This window comes from Clytia hemisphaerica, unplaced genomic scaffold (assembly GCF_902728285.1).
Source record: "Clytia hemisphaerica strain Z4C2 unplaced genomic scaffold, Clytia hemisphaerica genome assembly, whole genome shotgun sequence".
Lineage (NCBI taxonomy): Eukaryota > Metazoa > Cnidaria > Hydrozoa > Leptothecata > Clytiidae > Clytia > Clytia hemisphaerica.
In genome coordinates this window covers 364,461-384,506 of record NW_027103938.1, presented here as the reverse complement: position 1 = coordinate 384,506, position 20,046 = coordinate 364,461, and the positions used below count along the sequence as shown (strand labels likewise).

The window sequence follows — 20,046 nt, the reverse complement described above, 5'->3', positions numbered from 1 at the left end:
GTGTTACTAAGATATAGAAATATTTACATGGCAATTTAAAAATATTGCAAACATACACTATAGTATGTACACGCTTTTTTTTTTATAAGAATGGTGTAAATCCTGAATATTCTTAACTTTTTTTGGAAAATCATCCTAAAATATTCTTACAGCACATTCTTAGGTTGGGATCCTTATTCATACTAGATTTAACATTTAGTACATACGTCTCAAGCATAAAATGGCACTTTTGTAAAAGGAGTGAGCCTAACTTGGGGATAATTGATAATTTATAATTGAAAATGCTCTTAAAATGGCATTCTTAGCTTTAGTAGCAAAATTCCATGATGGTGATATTCTTAGCATATTCTTAGTTTTTTTTTCATCATGGACATTCTTATAAAGTGTATTCTTATAAAAAAAGAAGCGTGTATTGACAAAAAATAACAAACCAAAATATAGAAATATTTTCTAAAATGTATATAAATTTTTACACTTCCTGAGAAAAAAATGCACTTGTTGGCTGATTGTGCTACTCTATGGAAAAATATTTTGGCGAGACTTAATTTTGGCAAATTTTGGGAGTATTGTCTTTTTTTACGCTCATTCTTAGGCAAAGAACCAATGTTTTATTTCCACTATTCGCCAAAATAAGTTCTTGCTAAAATTAATTAATCGCGTTACTTGCCAAAATATGTTCTCGCTAAATTACGGTTTAGTCTCCTCACCAAAATCAGTCCGCTTTATGGCAGCTAATTTTTCTATTTGACTTAAGTGAGGCTGGTTACTGAAGTAAAGACAATATCAGTTTTGTTTATTTTACTGTCGTCCAGCAGTAAGGTCATAGTTAATGAATAATAAACAAACATTTCGACGAGGTTTTCACTTTGCTAGACAGAATCACGCGATAATTATTACTCCACACAACCGCCGTCGATTTAACTCGTTTACAAACTCGCTATTATAAAATTAAAGGAGTTATAAGCACAAATCATATTAGAGGCTTATTGTTCCGAGTTGGCAGAACACAGTGACCTTACCAAACCCGACCAAAGACCGATCTCAAAGATTATTTGAAAATAAAGTTTCAGCTGCCTCAAAACGTACACGTTTTTTTTTTATTAGAACCTAGTTTATAAGAACATTGAGGCTGAAATTCGTCGAAAAATTAAGAACATCATAAGAACATGCCCAGCCTCAGTTTGGAAAAAAATGACAAGAAACTACAATCTTTTCCTCTTTTCGAGCAGTTTTAACTGAACTTAGGGATGGATTTTCTAAAATCGAGAGTCAAATATTGTCCAAATTTTACCAATTTTAAGTGCTCTTTATTTCGCATGATATTGTCGATTTAGAGTAGTCAGAAAAATTAGGAATTTTAGGTGTTCTAATAAAAAAAAAACGTGTATCTTTATGTTTCTTTTGACTGCGATAAGACTAATAAAAATCCTACCCATAAAGATTTACAACTTTTGGTTGTAACCCTGAAAGTTAAGCTTTTGCGAAAGGAGGTCTCAAAAAAGACTCTGCAGCTAGAACCTTATAATCCAAAAATTTGTACCTACTATAAAAGTGATAAAAATCATGTCTAAAAATTTCATGAACGAATGTCAACAGAAATAGAGGTTAAAATATAGCTAAGAAATTTGAATCAATCTTCATCAGAATCTATGATAACAATGGCACTCGGTTTAGAGATCGGTTTCAGGGCTGTGAGACGGTTCTTTTCAGCTTTCAATTTGTCTGCTTTAAGTTTGGCACGAAATCGTTTTAAGGGTGATTCATAATCTGAAGAGTTCTTAATCGAGTTTGGTTTTGTTGGAATTGCAACAGCATCTTGTTCTTTATCCAGAGCTGGTATATTCTGATTCGAATCCCTATGACTTTCACTTTGTTTTTGAATGTTATTTGAAGGGTTTAGAGAGGCCTTTGAGGATTCGAGTGTCTTTGATTCAGAGTTGGGACGTTTTCTGGAATTATTGAATCCGGGATAGTCTTTTGCTTGGAAGTTGTTTCTGTGCTCCTCTGGGATTGGATCGCGATTGGTATGTTTTTTGTTTGGTGATTTCGATACGGTTTCGGAATGAGACTTTTTCGAAATCGAGCTCTCTGTTGCTGGTTTGGGATTAGTTGATGGTATCTCCTTGTTTGTTTTCGCATGAATTGTTTTTGAATGTTGATTTGTAATTGCGTTGAAGGAATAGGATTGAGTTGTTTTTGGTGGTTTCAGTGAAGCCCAAGCAGGCTTTGAAGAACCCGTAACCTTTGACAACAATTTATTCGGCGAACCAGACCTATCGTCCGATGGTTTAGTCAACAGGTTTTTAAGGGGGGATTTCGATAGTGTGACAGTGGAAGATTTGGTGAGTGTCGAGTTCGGATTTTTTGGTGAAGCAGATGACTTTAAGAACTGAGGAGAAGTACTGCTTTTCAAATCTGACGATTTCCCAGTAAATACCGACGATGTTACAGGTGACGATGAGGTGGATACTTTCGGCGTTGACGGTCTAACGAGCGATGAAGTAGAAACTTTCGGTGGTTTAACGAAAGTTGACGCGGGTGCTTTCGATAATAATGATGATTTAACGAGTGATGAGGTAGAAACCTTCGAAGTTGCGGGTTTAACAAAAGTTGACGTAGGTACTTTTGGTGTTGGCGACGGTTTCACAATCGGTGTGGATAAGGAACTAGGCGATGCGTTTACGGTGACTTGGCAATCGATTTTCTTCTGCGGTTCTTCTTGTGAAGAAGAAAGGGTGACGTTGATTACTGTAGTGCTACTGCTACCTTTCTTCTTCATCTCTGTCGATTTCATTTTCTTGGAAGGTGGTTGACCTTTGATCTTCGATTTGATGAGTTTTTGTTTAACCTTTGGATAAAATGGGGTTGGATGTAAATAACTTTAAAACCTCATGTGAAAAAGGAATCTGAACCATTATAATTTTTTTCACTTTCACTAAAGCAGATAATTGAAAAATTAGAATTAGCTGAAAATATTTATTACCAATGATAATATTCGAAATAAGAACTCCCTCACAGGTTAGACTCAACCATTTAGTTTAAAGCCCCGAGGGGGCTAGACGAAAATTTCCTAGATGTGAAAAGCCACCTTTTCTATCCCGTCATGCATGGCTTTCATAAATACCATATTAAAAATAAAATCTATCGTCATACATAGTTCAAAAGATGTACTGGGCAAAAAAAAACAAAGAAAGTGCTAGATTTAATGGTCCTCAAATGTGATGCAAATCGAAAGGATTTACTTTTACTTAGTTGGGAAAGGTCGGAGATCATCCTCTAGCCCTTCGGGCTTTAAAATCAATATACAGAACCCCGAGTATGAAAAAAATCTATCAAAATAATAAAAGTCGTTGTCTGTAATACTATAGCCCTATGATAATTTTTTTGCCGAATTCGAGGGCATGGTAAAGTCTCAAAAGGTTTATCGAATTATTTGACAAGCGAGACGGAGAGCAAAGTTACAGGTAATTTTCGCAACTGATAATTTTTGTTAAGGGACTTTGTGAATAGAAAGTACCTTTTTGTTGGTGATGAGATTTTGGCGTCGAAGTGATTCGATTTCCGAATGGTCGTCCTCTTCGTCGTCGTCATTTTCTTCTGTGTCATCGTCTGATCCGACGTTCGCCGCTCCTGAGAAGAAGATTGCAAAGAAAAGAGATTACGGTGACTTACCGGACACTAAAAAAGGTGGATAACTCAAATAAATGGACATTCGTTTTTAAGCGATAGTACCCACTTTATGGTAGAGTCGATGATGGTACAGGGTCTTGTGGTCACAAGCAAAAGATGCAAAAACTCAAAATTTAATCATCGAAGGTTAGAAAAGCCTAGAAAAAGCTAACCTGAGTTAGCAGAGTAACCAGAGTCAAATAATAGAAACTGGATCTTGGAAAGCTGTTCAAAGGAAGAAGGGATCTTTCTTGTAGAAAAGTAGAGAACCGTTACCTCTCATTTGGTCATATTGTTGCTGTACAAAATCATTGAAAACATCTTCGGTTTTCTTCTTGGCGATCTTTCGATTTCGTTTCAACTTAGTTTTCAATTCGACATCTTCGAGAGCAGGGTCTGGACATTTCAATGCTTCGTCAGTTAAAATATTCCCACTAGTCGCTCTCAAGTCACGTTCACGATTCTTTTGCAGTTTCTGTCCTACCTCTACAAAAATATCCCTTGCCATACCGCCTAAATCATTTTCCCGAATAGACAACTCGTACTTATTATTCGCTTGTACACAAACTGTTTTAATGTCGAATATATTCGGGAATGTTCCACTGCGATTAACATAGCGTTCAACTTCACGATTAATCTCCGGAAACGGGGATGCCCGGACTTTAACTTTCTTACGGACGCTCACAACTTCATCCGGATCATCACCAACCAGTTTGCAATACTTTGTCCACAATCTGACAAAATTTTCTTTCAGTTTAGCTTCTTGAATGTACGCTGATTCCTCGTGATCCATTTCGTACAAGCTTACTTCTTGCTTTGCAAATTGATTTATTTGCTTCTCCATGGATTCAAGCTTTTTTTCCAAGATTTTAATTCGGGCTTTCTTGGACACTTTGAGCGGTGTACCTGAGAGAGGCGTACCGATTAAGCTACTTGTGGCACCAGATGATCCTGGGGCCTGGGTCGAACTATTGGATCCAGTACTCAAAGGATTTAAACCTACAACTTTCAATGGAGACTTTTTGACTTGTTTCTTTTTTGGCGATGGACGCAAAGTATCGAGGTTCACAAAACACTGTTTGGTAGAAGGGGTCTTGTGTAACTTCCCGACTAGATTCTCAAGTCTACCGTTTGGTGTCTTAGGATTGTTTGTTGAGGTTTTCGATGTTTGTGGCTTTGTTTGTTCATCTTCACTGTCGGAATCACTTAGAATAACAATACTATTATTTGCAGCAGGTTGCTTAGGTGGTGGTGCGATAGATTGAATGTTTTTAGGTTTAGGATCCGAGGAGCTTGGTAAAACATTATCAGATGATAGGGATGATCTTGGCTTTGGTTGTTGAATGCTGTTATCGGCGGTTTTGGAAGTGGCATGGTTGCAACTTGAAACTGCTTTAACAAACTGTGCTGAAGCCGTTGATATACTTGATGTTGTAGTGCAAGTTGAAGCAGGACGGCTTGTGATTAGCTGAGCCGTTGAAACTGGTAGAGTAGATTGTCCTGTGATTGGCTGACTGAGAAGGGTAGTTGGTGTAGGTTTATTACTCAGTGATCGACTTACAAGAGATGACGGTGCTAAACGGTTTGTGATTGGTTGACTGGTAGTGATAGATGATGTAGTAACCTTTTGATTGGAAGACGAAGGTATCTGTCCAGTGATTGGTTGTTTTACAGACTGTAAAAGTTTCTGATTGGTAGAAGTTGGTGGTGTCATACTTGAAGAAGGATGAAAAGTGGTCAAAGTTTTGGTCTTTGAATTGTCCGCGCTTAACGGGTTTATAGTTCTACTTTCAGACTTTTGCTGTTTTGAATGATTTGATATTGAAATTTTTTGTTTGTCTACCTTTTTGCTGGGGGCAGTAGAAGATGCGCTTTGAGGTTTCGACGAAGCTTGGCTTGTTTGTGTGGTTGATAAAGCGGCAGTGATAGTTTCTTGTTGCAATGAGGTTGTTTGCTTGCTCGTTGGTTCTGTAGTAGGATGAGGCAACGCTGAAGGCATTTTCAGTTTCTTTAATCCATTAGATGTTTGTTTGTAGTATTTCGTTTCTTTTGACTGTTCTTGCTGTTGACCCTTATTTGGAATGGACTTATCTTGATCCTGTGAGATTTTCTGATAACTTAGTGACAGTTTCTTCTTGTGGTTTGGCTTCTGGACTCCTTGAAGCGTTTTACTGAGTGCTGATTTTTGATAGTATTTGCTGGGAGATAATGGAACAGTAGGTGTTTGATCAGTTGACTTTGCGTTTTGTAGTTTCCGTCTCATATTTTCTTCGTATGCTGAAGTTGGACTTTTCGGACCTGGCTGGTCAGCTGGCGATGCTTTCGATGCACGAGAAATATATTTTTGTATTTCTTTTCTGAATGCATTTCGATTTTGATCTTGTTTTGGAACTTGTGGATGGTTGATTGCTGGTGTTGGCAGTTTTGCATCTCCCGAACAAGCTGAAAAAGAAAAGGTAATATATAACTAGGGTATTCGAGAATGGGGTGTCACGAGGGAAGAAATTAGTCACATGGTATTTAGTGAAAAGATCTTATTCAGGGCTTGAAATAATTGTCGGGCATTACCCGACCTAATTTGCTACTTGTCTGACCCAAAAGAGCAATAAATTTCAAGCAAAAGCAACCCTGAAAATCATTTTTCGAGCCACGCTTAGTTATTTTTCATGCACGAATATCATGAATATCAAAGATATAAGCTGAAACTGAAGCTGAAGATTAAAAGGCTTTTAAGTTAGGTCATTAGCTCAATAACTCGACGAATATCACAGTCAGTGGTGTTGTGGCAGGTGGCCCCCAGCGGAGCTTTTTTGGAGAGACGCCGATAAACAGGGGGCGCCAAAAGAGAATTTTTAAACGTCCCAATCTTAAAAACCATATTTTATGCGCCTTAAATTGTAGTTCTGAAGTATGAAAAGGGTTAAATCTTTTATATTACTGAAGTTTTAAGTTTGAAAAAGTAATAAGCTCTTTTAGAAAACGACTATTTCTTAGGACATGGGACAACAATCTTCTGAGTAGCATTCTTTAGACAAAAGTTTGCACGCTGAAAGGGTTAACCTTGTTTTTTAGGGAGGGGGTCAGATTATGATCTTTCGAAATTTAGGTAGTAATGTCAATGTGTAAAGTATAATGGGCATATGTTGAACCGTGAAAAAGAATACAGCTATTATATTTTGATTTTTTCCTTAGTATAATGGGCATATATATTTTAATTATTTTTGAATCTACGTTATAAGAATGAAATATATTTCTTGTAGTTATCTCTTTGGACTTGACAAAGAAGTTGATAGCTGAAGTAAATATCATATCATAAGTATAGAAAGACTTTAATTTTGATCTACTCGGAGTAATTCGTTTAATATACTCAATTCAATAACGAAAAAAAGATAAAAACAGACTTGAACCACAAGCTGTGAGGGGTGCGAAAGCTGATTTTACTGTTTCACATGGCATGATCGGTCCATTTGGTGATCAATAATGACCCATAATTATGCCCATGTTTGTCGTTTTCCCGAATTATGTTTTTCAGAAGAAATTTAACGATCACGCAAAAAAAAGAGCATGTAATCATTGGCATTATCAAAAGTAACCTAGACTTTTTGCCATTTAATTGAGATTCTATTACATTTGGCAACGAACCTTTTCGTGAAATTTTTATTTGGTAACCATTAACACGATATAGCTGTGCTCCTCAGCAAAACCTTCAAGTATTTTTCCCTAACTTTTTTCCTAAGTCTTAAGTGATTTTAATTTAGAGAAGATTTACAAATGGACAGTCGACAAACCTCCTTCAGAATCAATACAATATAATTTAAACTCTTTTGTGATTTGTCAGAAGTAGACTAACGTTTTATTTTCAGAATTGGAATCTAACCATAGCGCAATTTGATAAGCTTGATTCAACGTATAGAAGTCTACTTTGCAGAATGATACAGCGTGGTTTCAATTGAGTTGATACTGATGATGGAGACTTTCGTTTTAAAATTCAATAATACGAAACTCCGTGCTATTTGCCATTCTGAAGGTGTCAATAGTTTCATTCGTAAATAGCAAAAGATTATTTATGCAGGACATGTTGCTCAACTGTCTGTGGATCATAATTAAATAATTAATGCTTAACTCTGGTAATTCCATGTAATAGATAAATAACTCCCTCTCTTTTAGAGCAGGTCCTGTCAGATAACTGTATGACTCTTGACAGATTTATTAATTTACAAAATATGAAATAGTGATCTAACAACTTTGGATGCTTTAAGTTTGACGTAGGTTCCATTTACTAGTTATAAATCATATATAGATCAAACTAACCCAGCATTCCATCAAGAAATGATAATTCTGTGTGAGAAAAGAAGAGCTGGCAAACCAATAGATATAAAGTTAAAATATATTCAGACATCCCCTAAATCTGACATCCCTCATCTGAATCTGACATCCAGTCGCTTTTTTAACTGTAACATACTAAGACCTTGACGTACATCATAACACATAACATTATTATAACATCTTTTTAAGATTCAATACCCCTGACAATTTTTTATCTTTTAAATTGCAGAGCATCCTTAAAAATAAATCTTCAAAATTGATTCTTTTCTAAGAAAATGTTCCAGTTTTCTTTACTCAAAAGAATTTGGTATATCGGGTGCGCCACAAAAAAGTTTCTCTCTTTGAAACTAGTTTTTTCAAAATCTAAAGATTTTTAAAGAACCATTCCTATTTTATTGGAAAGAAGAAAGATAAACTTAAATTTTGATGGGTCATTTATTGAATTTAGTTCATTAGATCGAAAGTTATGCTCAATTGAATAAAAAAGTTACTTTCTGAAAGTGCTCAAAAACGTTAAAAATCAACCTATCAAATTAAACAGAAGCATAATTACATGATGCATCAATATTTTCGTTTTAGTCATCAAAAATGATAATTAGTTGTCTAAATGACCTTTTGTTGTATAAAGGAAGGTTGAATTACATTAAAGGAAGAAACTTCGTCAAAAAAAGCCAAAAAAAGCCAAAAAAATTCAGAAAAATACATCAAATATGGGTTTCGAGGTACATCCAGCCGTACATAGATTTTATCCAGTCTACAACCAAAAATCTTAAGAAAATCTCTGTAAAAGTAAATTAAAATGATTTTGATGAAGATGCTAAACCCTTTTGACCCATCAGTTACAAAATTTATGTGTTCTCGATTACTGAAAAATGTTCTTAATCATGTAAAGCCTATTGCGATTGCTAGTTTTAAAATAAAAATTTGATAGGTTGATTTTCAACGTTTTCGGGCACTTTCTGAAAGTAACTTTTTTATTTAATTGAGCAAAACTTTTGATTTAATGAACCCAATTTATCAAATGACCCATCAAAATTTAAGTTTATCTTTCTTCTTTCCAATGGAATAGGAATGATTCTTTTAAAATTTTTCGATTTCGAGAAAATCAGTTTCAAAGAGAGTAACTTTTTTGTGGCAGCCCGGTAGGACTGTTATTGTGTAGGGATTGCAGCATAAATAAAGAGACTCTTCTCCGCTCTTGGTCTTGGTCTACTTGTTGATTAAAATATTTCTACCCCAATGAACAAAAAGAAATATTATGAGCTGAAGTAACATTATTGGAAAAAAGAATCTGCAAGATTGGCTAGAGGTAATTGATCAGAAAGATCAATCATGCATATTACAACTTCTTAGTATACTAAAGACTTTTTCAAATTAGGTAGCAGTGTTTTTTCAAACCTCAATAACATTTATAGAATTTGAATTAAGTAGCGGTTTTGTGCCCCATTTATTTGCTTAAGAGTCAAGTAAACGATATAGCGCTTTCGCAGCATTAATCTTTGATACACATTTTGGCGGGGACGCTAGTGTGACTAAACTGCATGGCTGTATCATTTTTTTTATGCTGGAGTACATAATTATTCATGGGTTTGATCTTGTAAAGTTTTAGGAGAGGATTCTTTACCCTTTCACTAAGCTGCCTGAACCAAAACTTTTCCAAAATGTGAATTATTGGGGCTAAAAATGACTCTTTTGTATGTTTATGGAAAGTTAGCCTCATTCTTACACAAAAGTGACTATCACCAAAAGATCTATGAATTTAAGCTGAAGATGCCCCATAGTATTGCCCAGTATAATTATGTGAAACAATTTCTGACCAAAAGTGTGAAATATTGTGGTGTCTTTGAAGTAAACTTAAAAATAGTTACAAAACTATCTTAACTGATAAAAACTAAAATAGTTGTGAAAATATTATGTAAAATATGTTTCTTGAAAGGTTATGAGGTAAGATATCGATAAACTCGAATTGAAACAAAAAACGTGAAAAATTGTGGTTAAAATCCACTTTAAGGGTAAATTACCCTACTTTTTTAAACTAAGCCACATCACTTCACATATCAATCACAATAACATAAACTTATTAGAGGGATACTAAGAAGCTGTACAAAACACATCATTGTAATTTCATAGCAAGCTAGTAGTCGTTTTGGGATTTTATGCAAAGGGCCGGCGATTTGCACAATTACTTCGCCGCTGCGCAGCCTTTCGCAAGATATAGTTTTTTCTTATTCAAAATTTTTACTTTCGCGACTTCGGCGCAGCGGCAAAACCCAACGCGCAGCGCACCCTTTCGCATGACATAAACCTATTTATTCTTTAAAATGTCTACCTTCGCGGCTTCGGCGCAACGGCGAAACATATTACGCAGCGCAACCTTTCGCTTGATTACACTTTCTTTTCTGACGACATTTGATCTGACGTCACTTTCATTCTCAGAAACTCTGTATGAGCTTCATTTGCTGTTAACAAAGATTTGCGCTGCGCGATATGTTTCGCCGCTGCGCCGAATCCGCGAAGGTCATTTCAGGACACAAAATAACTCTTTATAAACGCGAAAGACTTGCGCTGCGCAATATCTTTCGCCGCAGCGCCGAAGCTGTGAAGGCCATTTCTGATGTAAAACTAATCATATAAAATGATATTTTAGCATGGATAATACTGCTTCGCGACTTCGGCGCAGCAGCGAAATATATTGTGCAGCGCAAGTTTTTGCATGATTACACTTCCTGTGACAACATTTGAACTGGATATAAAATAAATCATAACATATGCGAAAGACTTGCGCTGCGCAATATGTTTCGCCGCTGCGCCGAAGCCGCGAAGGCTGTTCCAGACATAAAATAACTCATACCATATGTGAAAGACTCGCGCTGCGCGATATGTTTCTTCGCTGCGCCGAAGCCGCGAAGGCTGTTCCGGACATAAAATAACTTATACCATATGTGAAAGACTCGCGCTGCGCAATATGTTTCGTCGCTGCGCCGAAGTCGCGAAGGCTGTTCCAGACATAAAATAACTTATACCATATGCGAAAGACTCGCGCTGTGCAATATGTTTCGTCGCTGCGCCGAAGTCGCGAAGGCTGTTCCAGACATAAAATAACTTATACCATATGCGAAGTCACGAAAGCTGTTCCAGACATAAAATAACTTATACCATATGCGAAAGACTCGCGCTGCGCAACATCCTTCGCCGCTGCGCCGAAGTCGCGAAGGTCATTTCAGACTTAGAATAGCCCCCATCACACGCGAAAAGCTTGCACACGTAAAATATGTGCGCTAACTGCGTAAGCCACGCGCAGCGCCGAAGTAAGTGTGCAAATCGTCGCCCCACTCATTTTATGCGGCTTCATATACGACCCTTCTTCTCAGACCTGTCAAATTATTAGCCACACTTGTGCACATTTAATTTGAGAAACAAAATTCTCAAGAACTGAGAAGAATAGAACAAAAGCTATCTGTTGATATATTATAACACAGTTGTTGTGTAGAATATGGGTTAGAATGTGGCTAAAGTACTCGAACTTTCTATTATCTAAAATTATCCAAAATTAGTAAAAAATCGCTAAAAATATAACATAAATAAGATGACGCTATGATTTACTATTAAAACAAGTTCAAAAGATGAGAAATTTGTCATATAAAGTATTTTTAAATCTTCCACAATTAAACAAACTCAATTGAAAAGTCTTGATAGTCATTTTGAGGGAAAAAATGTGGCTAAATTTTTGCCAAAGACCTCAATGATTAAACAGTGACATCCTGAAATAAAAACAAAAAAATTATCAGAAATGATTAGGAATAGAATTGTCTTTTTAAAATGATTTTAAAAAATCATATCACTAGAATAAAAATAAAGTGAAAAAGTGTGGCTAAAGCTGAAAATTCTGAAAATTCTACAATTCTACTCAATAATTTTTGCTGAGAAAATTAAATTGTCAAACCTGAATGGTAATTACAGAATTATGTTAATGAGAATATACTCTCCTATGAATAAATAACTATATGTGAATCAAAGTAGCCACTTAAATTCACAAAATAGAATAAGAATTTACTTCCTCAAATCCTTTGACAAACATAAAATAAAAGTTTCTAAAAGTACAGTCAGCATAGTAATGTTTCCAATTCTAAACTAATAGATGCCTTCAAACCTGCTTGTAAGAATATTCAATTTTAGCCACACTTAATCACTTTTATTAAAATAAATTGTGTGCATTGGTGCAAAAATGTTATGTGATTCTTATTTGATTTTAATTGAACCTTTAAGCTGGTAAGATTCTGGGAGAAATTGTGGTTTCTATTGAAAAAACATCATTTTTTGATGAAAAACCACACATTTTCACTAAGGTTTATAGGTAGAGAGAATATATTTGCAGTCACGTTAAAGTAGCCACCTACATTCACAAAATATGATAAGAATTTACTTTCTCACAATCCCTTGACAAACCAAGGTTTCTAAAAGTAAAGTCAGGATAATAATGTTTCCAATTTTAAAGAAATGTAGCTTGTAAAAATATGTTAAATTAGCCACATATAATCACTTTTAACACCATAAATACAGTTGATTTAATATGTAAAAAAATGTTAGATCCTATATGTGCAAAAATTAACTTTTAGCTCTGGCAGGATACTGGGAAAGATAGTGGTTTTTGTTAAAAACACCTGTTTATCATAGAAAACCACATTTTATCACTTTCTTTCAAGAGATGTGAGAAGATGTATCGCATAAAATTTGAGTAGCCACAGAACTTCACTAAATCCATACAAAAAATAAATTTTCAACTGCTCTGATGGTTGATAAATTTAATTTTTTAAACTTAATGTAATACTCAATAAGCTAATATTTACTTACCAAAGACAATGTCTTTAAAGCCACAAAATTTCACATTTTGGGTTAAATTTTGATCAAATATTATAGTTCTATAACTGAAATGACTATTTTCCAATAATCCCGCTTAATTTCACATTATCCTTTAAGTAAAACATGCTTTTTGTCAAAGGATATTGTTTTTCAAAAATAAACCACAAATACTCACCAATTTAATGACTTGAGCCACATTTCTTCTCAGATATGGTTTCTTCAGTCCTTTACCAGGGTATCCCCGAAATCTTGACTTGCTTCCTTCATCCGTAAAGAAGTTATAGGGCTTTCAAGTGAGCTTTGCATGGTTAGCCGCAGTGAAAATTAGCTGCATTTTTCCACACAGTTCAAACGCTTTTTAAACGCCGCTCAAAAAATACACTACAGACTTCGTTGTTTTCGGAACAAAAAATTTAGTATATTCCTCTTTTGGGATTTTTTTCTTTTTTTGATAGCCACAATTTATCACAAATCATAGCTGTTTGAAATTTATCAACAAAAAACACCAAAAATGTCATTCTTTTTTGAACACGATCCCCAGTCACTTAAAAAATACACCTTTCATTCCCTGCCTGTGTCTCATAATTTAAACTTCTAAGAAACTGCCTGGGAAAATATGTATTCCACCCTTATCTTTTATGTATATAAGATATTCTGGAAGAACCAGGTGTATCCTACAAAAAAACTGGGGACAGCTATTTGCTAGCTTGCTTGCTAGCTAATTTGAGAATTTTCTAAAAAATAAAAATCCAAAAACAAAAAATACTCACCACCACTTTTCTTTGCTGAAGATGCAGACTCGGAATTGTCCTCCTCGTCAGAAGAGATGATGCAGATGACTGAATCTTTACTCATCTTAGTCTGATTTAGTACTTGAATCCTTGTTTAAACATTTGCTAAACAGCTAAACATCACATCATGCTGTTGGCTTGGCTGTGGTAATTTTGATAAGCTAATAGTTTCCTAACGTCAGATCTGCTTTTAGAGTAAACAAGGAGCGCTTGGATATCGAGAGGCGCTTTCAACAAGAGAAAAATATATCATGGAGGTAAACAATTCGTATTTTTCTCTTTATTATCTCCCTAGGTTTAAAATTCTGGTCTTTCGGGGTTTTTAATCGAGATTACGTAATTTAAACAACTTTAAAAATGGTACCTTAGCTCCGTCTCCAAAAATCGTCAAAAAATCACGAAGCTGTTCCAGTCAAAAACTGAAAAACCTTGCTAGACAGTGCTAGAAGGTATTGTGTAATATGAATTGTAAGTATAGGTAAATTTTAGAGGCCTTTTGAGACTCAAGGATTGATTTGGAATTGCTGTTAACTCTTTTCTACCACCATGTAAACACATATTCTTGTGTTGTTAGACTAGCCGTATTGTACCGTAGAGTCGTTTAATATCGACATATACGTCTTGCAATCTCGACATAGCTGTAGGCTGGTCTTCGAAATAAAAAATCAAACATAAACAAATACATACCAAAGTTATCAATCAATCACTAAATTGTTCTCTCTCTCTATCCACGTCACAGATTGTTAATATAATATGAGAAATGTGAACTGCTGTTATTACTTATATTTGAAAAGAACACTTTAACGATGTAGTAATCACTAAAAAAACTATTTAGCATGCTTTCAACGAAGATGCCCAAATCACAACAACATTTTGCATGCGAGGAATTTTTTAGTAGACCTTTTTACCGTGAACCGAAAATAATTAAAAGAACCCGGACGACCCTGCCTATGCCCCGGACAGTCCGGGGCAAATGTCTGGGGTCTGAAAAAGATAACTTTTTCCCCGGACCTATGTCCGGGGCTCCAATTTTTGCGCCATAAATTTACCCCGGACGTATATCGCCGAGCACACAAAGTGAGAGATTTTTTTTATAAACTAGGCAAGGTTAATAAATTAATTAAAAATAAAAAAACTAACTTTACTTACCTTTCTCTGTCTGATCAGGATCCATTTTTCAGCTTTCGGTTAGATTTTAGAATTTGATTGCTGAACAAAACCACGCTTGAGATTTAAGGTTCAAATACAGGCGTCACACACGAAACGCCAAAATCAGGACATTACAAGATCTTTTGGAAGACGGCGTTTGTCCACGGAAGAATATTTCAATGAATTAGAAAAAAGCCCGCGCGGTCAGCGATTCTATAAAAAGCGACCGCACGGGCTGTCTGGGGCGTCCGGGGTAGTCTCTCAAAAACAAATAATACGGACCCCGGGCACGCATCAAAAAAACCCCGGACTGTCCGGGGCATAGGCAGGGTCGTGAACCTGGTTTCCTTATGAATTTGAAAAGGGACCGGGTGCGCTAGGTGCGGCGCCTAGAAGTTTAACGCGGCCTCCTAGCGCCTAGAGCGTGTGCTTGCAATAAATAAAAAGGAAATGGAAACCAGGTCGACTAAGCGCGCGAATTATTTTTATCACGTGACTTGAAGCGTAATAAAGTTGTAAAATTTTAATGATTGACACGAGAAAGTTACGAGGAGGTTTGCATGCGTTTCGTGTGTTGTGTAAAACTGCTTATGATTTGGCTGTTTTTTTAATTGAAAGGATTGCAATGTGTACTGAACTTCTAGTTTGATGGATGAACTTGTTCGATAAGAATGATACCAAGAATTTCATTCAAGGTTTGTTTTGATTATTTTACAGATCCGGTGTCGAGATTGCAAGACGTATGTCGAGATTAGACGACTCTATTTTTATTCGAATCATGAATCGTCTGTCGAAATCATCAAAACATAAAAATAAAACAAAAACAAAAATGTACAAAGATGGCTTGTTGGTTCTTGGGTAGTTTTGATTTAAGGGCGATTCTACTCAAAGTTGTACATTGTCCTTTCCGCAACAGTTTTTGATATAGCTATTCAAGGAGACGATCTGGCAGGGGTTTTATTGGCTTAAAGCTTCTACTTTACATGTGCCCCCATGGGAAATTCAGTTTAAGTTGGCACATGGACCGTCATTTTCAAAATTTTGAGTCCGAAGTTGAAAAAAGCCAATTTTTGGCATTTTTTCAAAAAAGTGCCCTTTGAACTGAAACTGAAATGTACCATTTATAAAGGGTTCTACAATTACAGTGACTTGATTTCATACTCTAAAGGTATGGGGAAGGTAAATTTTTGTATGATTTTTTTCCTTCTTTGCTTCTAATAAAATCATATGGTATTTACTTCAGGTTTCATTTATGGCTCCAAATTTTGTCCTTTCCGCAACACTTTTGTTGTTTGAGTCAGAAAATTGTTTCTACTGTTGCTATTCCACCCAAAACAGGTTTTTTTTAAAAGCTCTTCTGTCTAGCATTGATAGAATCTTTTTTAATTTTAAAAGGATGCTGTACTTGATCTAGAATTCATACATCTTTGGAAGTCAATAAGTCATGGTCCCAAAATCTGTCCTTTCCGCAACGCTAAACATTTGTACACAATTTTTTTCCATGGGGTGTAGAGGCTTGAATTCTTTATTCAGTTTGCTAGCATTGTTATAAAGAAATTATTTTTATAAGTTTGGTTTCTGAATGTTGTGTTTTCCACAAGTAATCAAGGTTCAAACATGATGTCCTTTCCGCAACACTAATGTCCTTTCCGCAACACTTTTTTAAAACTGAATTTCTGAGTTAGTTTGGTATGTTTTTTCGATGTATTTAGGTTTTTTGGACCACTTTTAGTTCTTCCAATGTTATTCTTTTAATTTTGAACTTTTCATGAAGACATTGCATTGCTTTCTGATTTGTAAACATTCAATTTTGAATGGAAAACGTTTGGCGTGCAGAGATAACTTTTTGTAAACAATCAAATATGAAATTTGATGTTGTGATGATAGTTCATTTTCTAAAGGTTTTAGCCGAACACAAATCGTTTCATATTTAAAAGTGTATCTTTTTCTTTAGATTAGATATAATAGTAAAATGGGTAAAACTAGCACAGAGAGATCAAGAGAAAAAAGAGCAATTATTTATCAGAACAAAAGGCTACATGGAAAGTTAAAGGATCAAGATCGCGAAAGAAAGAATGCTGCAAACAGAAAGGTAGCTTAAGACAGAAAATCTAACGAGAATGAAGTTGTTTAGGGTTGTTAGGGTTGGCAAAGAAAAACTATAGAGCAAAATAGAAAGAGTTGAAAAGGTTGCAAACCAGAACTGATAACACTTTTTCCACTCCACAAAAATCTATTGTAAAGAATAAGATGAGACGCTTGAGAAGATCTTATGAAAAAAATAATACAAGCACCGGTGAACAGTCATCTTCATCAAATAATGAACACTCCTCTTCTTCAACAAGCTCCAGTACCCAAAATGAAGCTGTGGAGCCCAAGTCCATCTCAGAAGAAGAAAGTAAAATCTAAACTGGTGCATGATGGTCTCCCAGTTGGGCTTTAACACCAAAATGAGGCAAGAGCTTGGGGTAAATCTTTTGAACGTTTCATTTAACTCAGAAAAGGAAGCTTTAACTGAGTTACAAGAACTAGTAAGAAAGTTTTTTCTACGAGATGATGTCTCACGTATGTGTACGGATACAAAAAAATGAAGAAAAACCCTGCAGATCCCGACGAGATCCTGTCCCTCAGATATCGTTTGTGTTCAATTTCTTCATTATTTGAGAAATTCAAGGCTGAAAACTCCAACGAGTGCAGTTTATCATATTTTTCGCAAAATTGCCCTTTCAATGTGGTGAAGCCTAACCCAAACGATTGGGGAACCTGTCTTTGTGTAATGTGCTTGAATCCCGAAATAAAACTTGAGGCACTAAGAAAATTCACAAAACGCACTGACATAAGATGGAATGACACTATGGATTATCGCAATATTGATGAGCTTGTCAGAAAAGTTAAGGATCTTAACTTCAGTGCACCTATTACATTTTCAGAATGGCAGAAAATTGAAACCACGAAGAAAAAAAAAAGAAGGTTAAAGAAAGTTAGCTGTAAAGTTCTAGTAACTTTAACTTTCACCAAATTCAAAAAAAGACTTCTCAACGAATTGAAAATAATGCATGACCACAAGTCTCGTGTTCACTCGCAATACAAAGCATTTAAACTTGCAAGAGAAGAGGCCCAATCTAAGTCTGACGTTATCACCATTCAGCTCGATTGGTCAGAAAATGCCAAAATGCGACAAAGCCGTGAAGAAAAGTCAGCGTATTATCATGAAGATACAGTTTGCCTTCACCCAATGTACATATGGTTCGAAATAAGCAGATATTCTCGTTGCGCCATCAGTGATTGCACTGACCATAAAGCTCCCGCAGACATGACAAGCATTCAACCAATTCTTGATGAACTAGTGAAGACTGGTGCTAAGAAAATAAACTTTATTTCTGATTCGCCAACATCTCAGTACAGAAACAGAACCATGTGCTGGTTATTACATTCATATTCTGAATAATAAAATTGATATTAAATGGATTTGGCTTGAAAGTGGACATGGTAAAGGTATCCCAGATGGCATTGGGGCAACATTAAAGAAAGCTCTTAAGGACATCTTATCATTCAATCCAGACCAACCAGTCTTCACCGTTCACGATCTTCTTATTCTGTGTAACCTTCAAGAGTCTGTTCCCTCTAATGTTTGTCCTTTCCGCAACATTATTTGAGAACTAATTTATTTTATTTAGGAATACATAAAAAGTCATACTTATGATTTTTAAGCAATTTAAAAGTGTAAAATTGAATACTAAATACTTTGAACCATGAATAATTGCTTTCTTGACAGTTTTTGAAAACAGTTGCATACTTAAAATTTCAGATTATGTCCTTTCCGCAACAGTTTGGTAAATTTTGATAGTGATAAGTAGTTTTAAGAGCAGAAAACAGTTGTTCTAAGTTGGTAACCAAGCTGGTCTTTATTTTGACCCAGTCTTGATGTTCCCCATTCAACAGGAAATTTTAAATGAGCTAAGCTTGGTTTCAATAATTTCTTAACAAAAATTGATGACTCTACGAGAATGGTAAGGAAAGACTTAAAATTATCAGAAATCTTTGGGGCAGACTTCAGATTCAAGAAAGACAATACTATAACTAACTTTTTAGGGCAAAATATTAGTTCCTAAACCAATTTGAAATTTGGCATTTTGGTACCCTGTTGCGGAAAAGACATGTACAACTTTGAGTAGAATCTCCCTTAATTCTTGACAAATTCGACAAATTTGATTACCTCCGTACTTCTTTATCATAGAATCCACTTGATTTTGCAAGGTAAGTTTTGTTCATTAAAAGAGCACTCCTCCCGCCCGTCCGTGCGGCTTGCAAAAACCTCTCATTAATTGACCTTATTTGATACTTGATACTTGCTGTTAAAAGTCAAAGGATGATGAAGATCCTTTCTGTCAACGTTCAAACTAATTTTTTTCCATTTAACAGCAAAATAAACATTTAAAACCGAAGAACCACTGCTGAGATTGCTTAGATACGTGCCGCCCGCGCGGCAATTTGATCAACTTCAGATTCTAAGTCCGTGTTTCGGCTTCCGGTGATTTTGTTGCTGTTCACTGTTTAGGGTACACCATTTTAAAACGGCATTTTTCGCAGTCCTAGCTACCAAACCGAGAAAGTTTTCGTGGCTTCAAGCCAAACCATTCAAGTCATTTTGATAAAATCATCGGTTTGAAGATGTGATTTATATAGCAAATTTTATAGCAAATTTTCGCTTGGGATAGAAGTTAAAGGTACGTGCACAGTATAGCAAAACTGCTTCGCTCATAAATTCGCTTCGCAAAAATCTTTTTCATCAACAACAACGTTTTCATCGTCATCATTTTATCATCTACTAAGTTCTAGCTAGTTCTAATTCAGGGGTGTTCCAAAAGTTAAAACTATGACAATGTGGCAATCCGTTCAGCTGACCAAAATTACACAAAATTGACAAAATGGCCTGTCAAGACTTTTTAAATATCTTTTTCCAGACGTAAATTACTTATTAATCACGACCCACGGCATGGCCCGAACATGTTCGGGCCTCTTGATTAATACTTTTTAGAAATGGCCCGCGCGGGCCCGCGCAGTTTTGGACCATGTTCAGGCCAGATTTTCGAAAACTAGCTACGATCGAGCGTGTAATTTCAAGACACAATATTTATATTTTAAATTCCTTATTAAAACAAATTATTAAAAATCTTCATCTTTATTCAAATATATATTGTTCAAATATAAAAATTAATCATCTATTTTCCAATTAAGTTAGGAAAATTAT

General features: G+C 35.4%; 1 protein-coding gene across 1 annotated transcript; it reads right to left on the bottom strand.

Annotated features, from left to right (window-relative positions):
- Positions 1-275: 275 nt before the first annotated feature.
- Positions 276-13,812, bottom strand: LOC136809867 (uncharacterized). Its single transcript, XM_067066425.1, has 4 exons — positions 13,626-13,812; positions 3,946-6,111; positions 3,518-3,630; positions 276-2,848 (listed from the first exon to the last, which is right to left on the bottom strand). Exons 1-4 carry the CDS (start codon positions 13,708-13,710, stop codon positions 1,631-1,633), a joined length of 3,582 nt encoding a protein of 1,193 aa, XP_066922526.1. The 5' UTR covers positions 13,711-13,812; the 3' UTR covers positions 276-1,630.
- Positions 13,813-20,046: the final 6,234 nt, after the last annotated feature.

Excerpts from the sequence above, each read along its gene's own strand:
- LOC136809867 (XM_067066425.1), bottom strand. The coding sequence starts at position 13,710 with ATGAGTAAAGATTCAGTCATCTGCATCATCTCTTCTGACGAGGAGGAC. Across the intron at positions 6,112-13,625 it reads TTCAGCAAAGAAAAGTGGTG|CTTGTTCGGGAGATGCAAAA; the intron begins GTGAGTATTTTT and ends TTTCTTTTTCAG. Across the intron at positions 3,631-3,945 it reads ACAATATGACCAAATGAGAG|GAGCGGCGAACGTCGGATCA; the intron begins GTAACGGTTCTC and ends TCTTCTTCTCAG.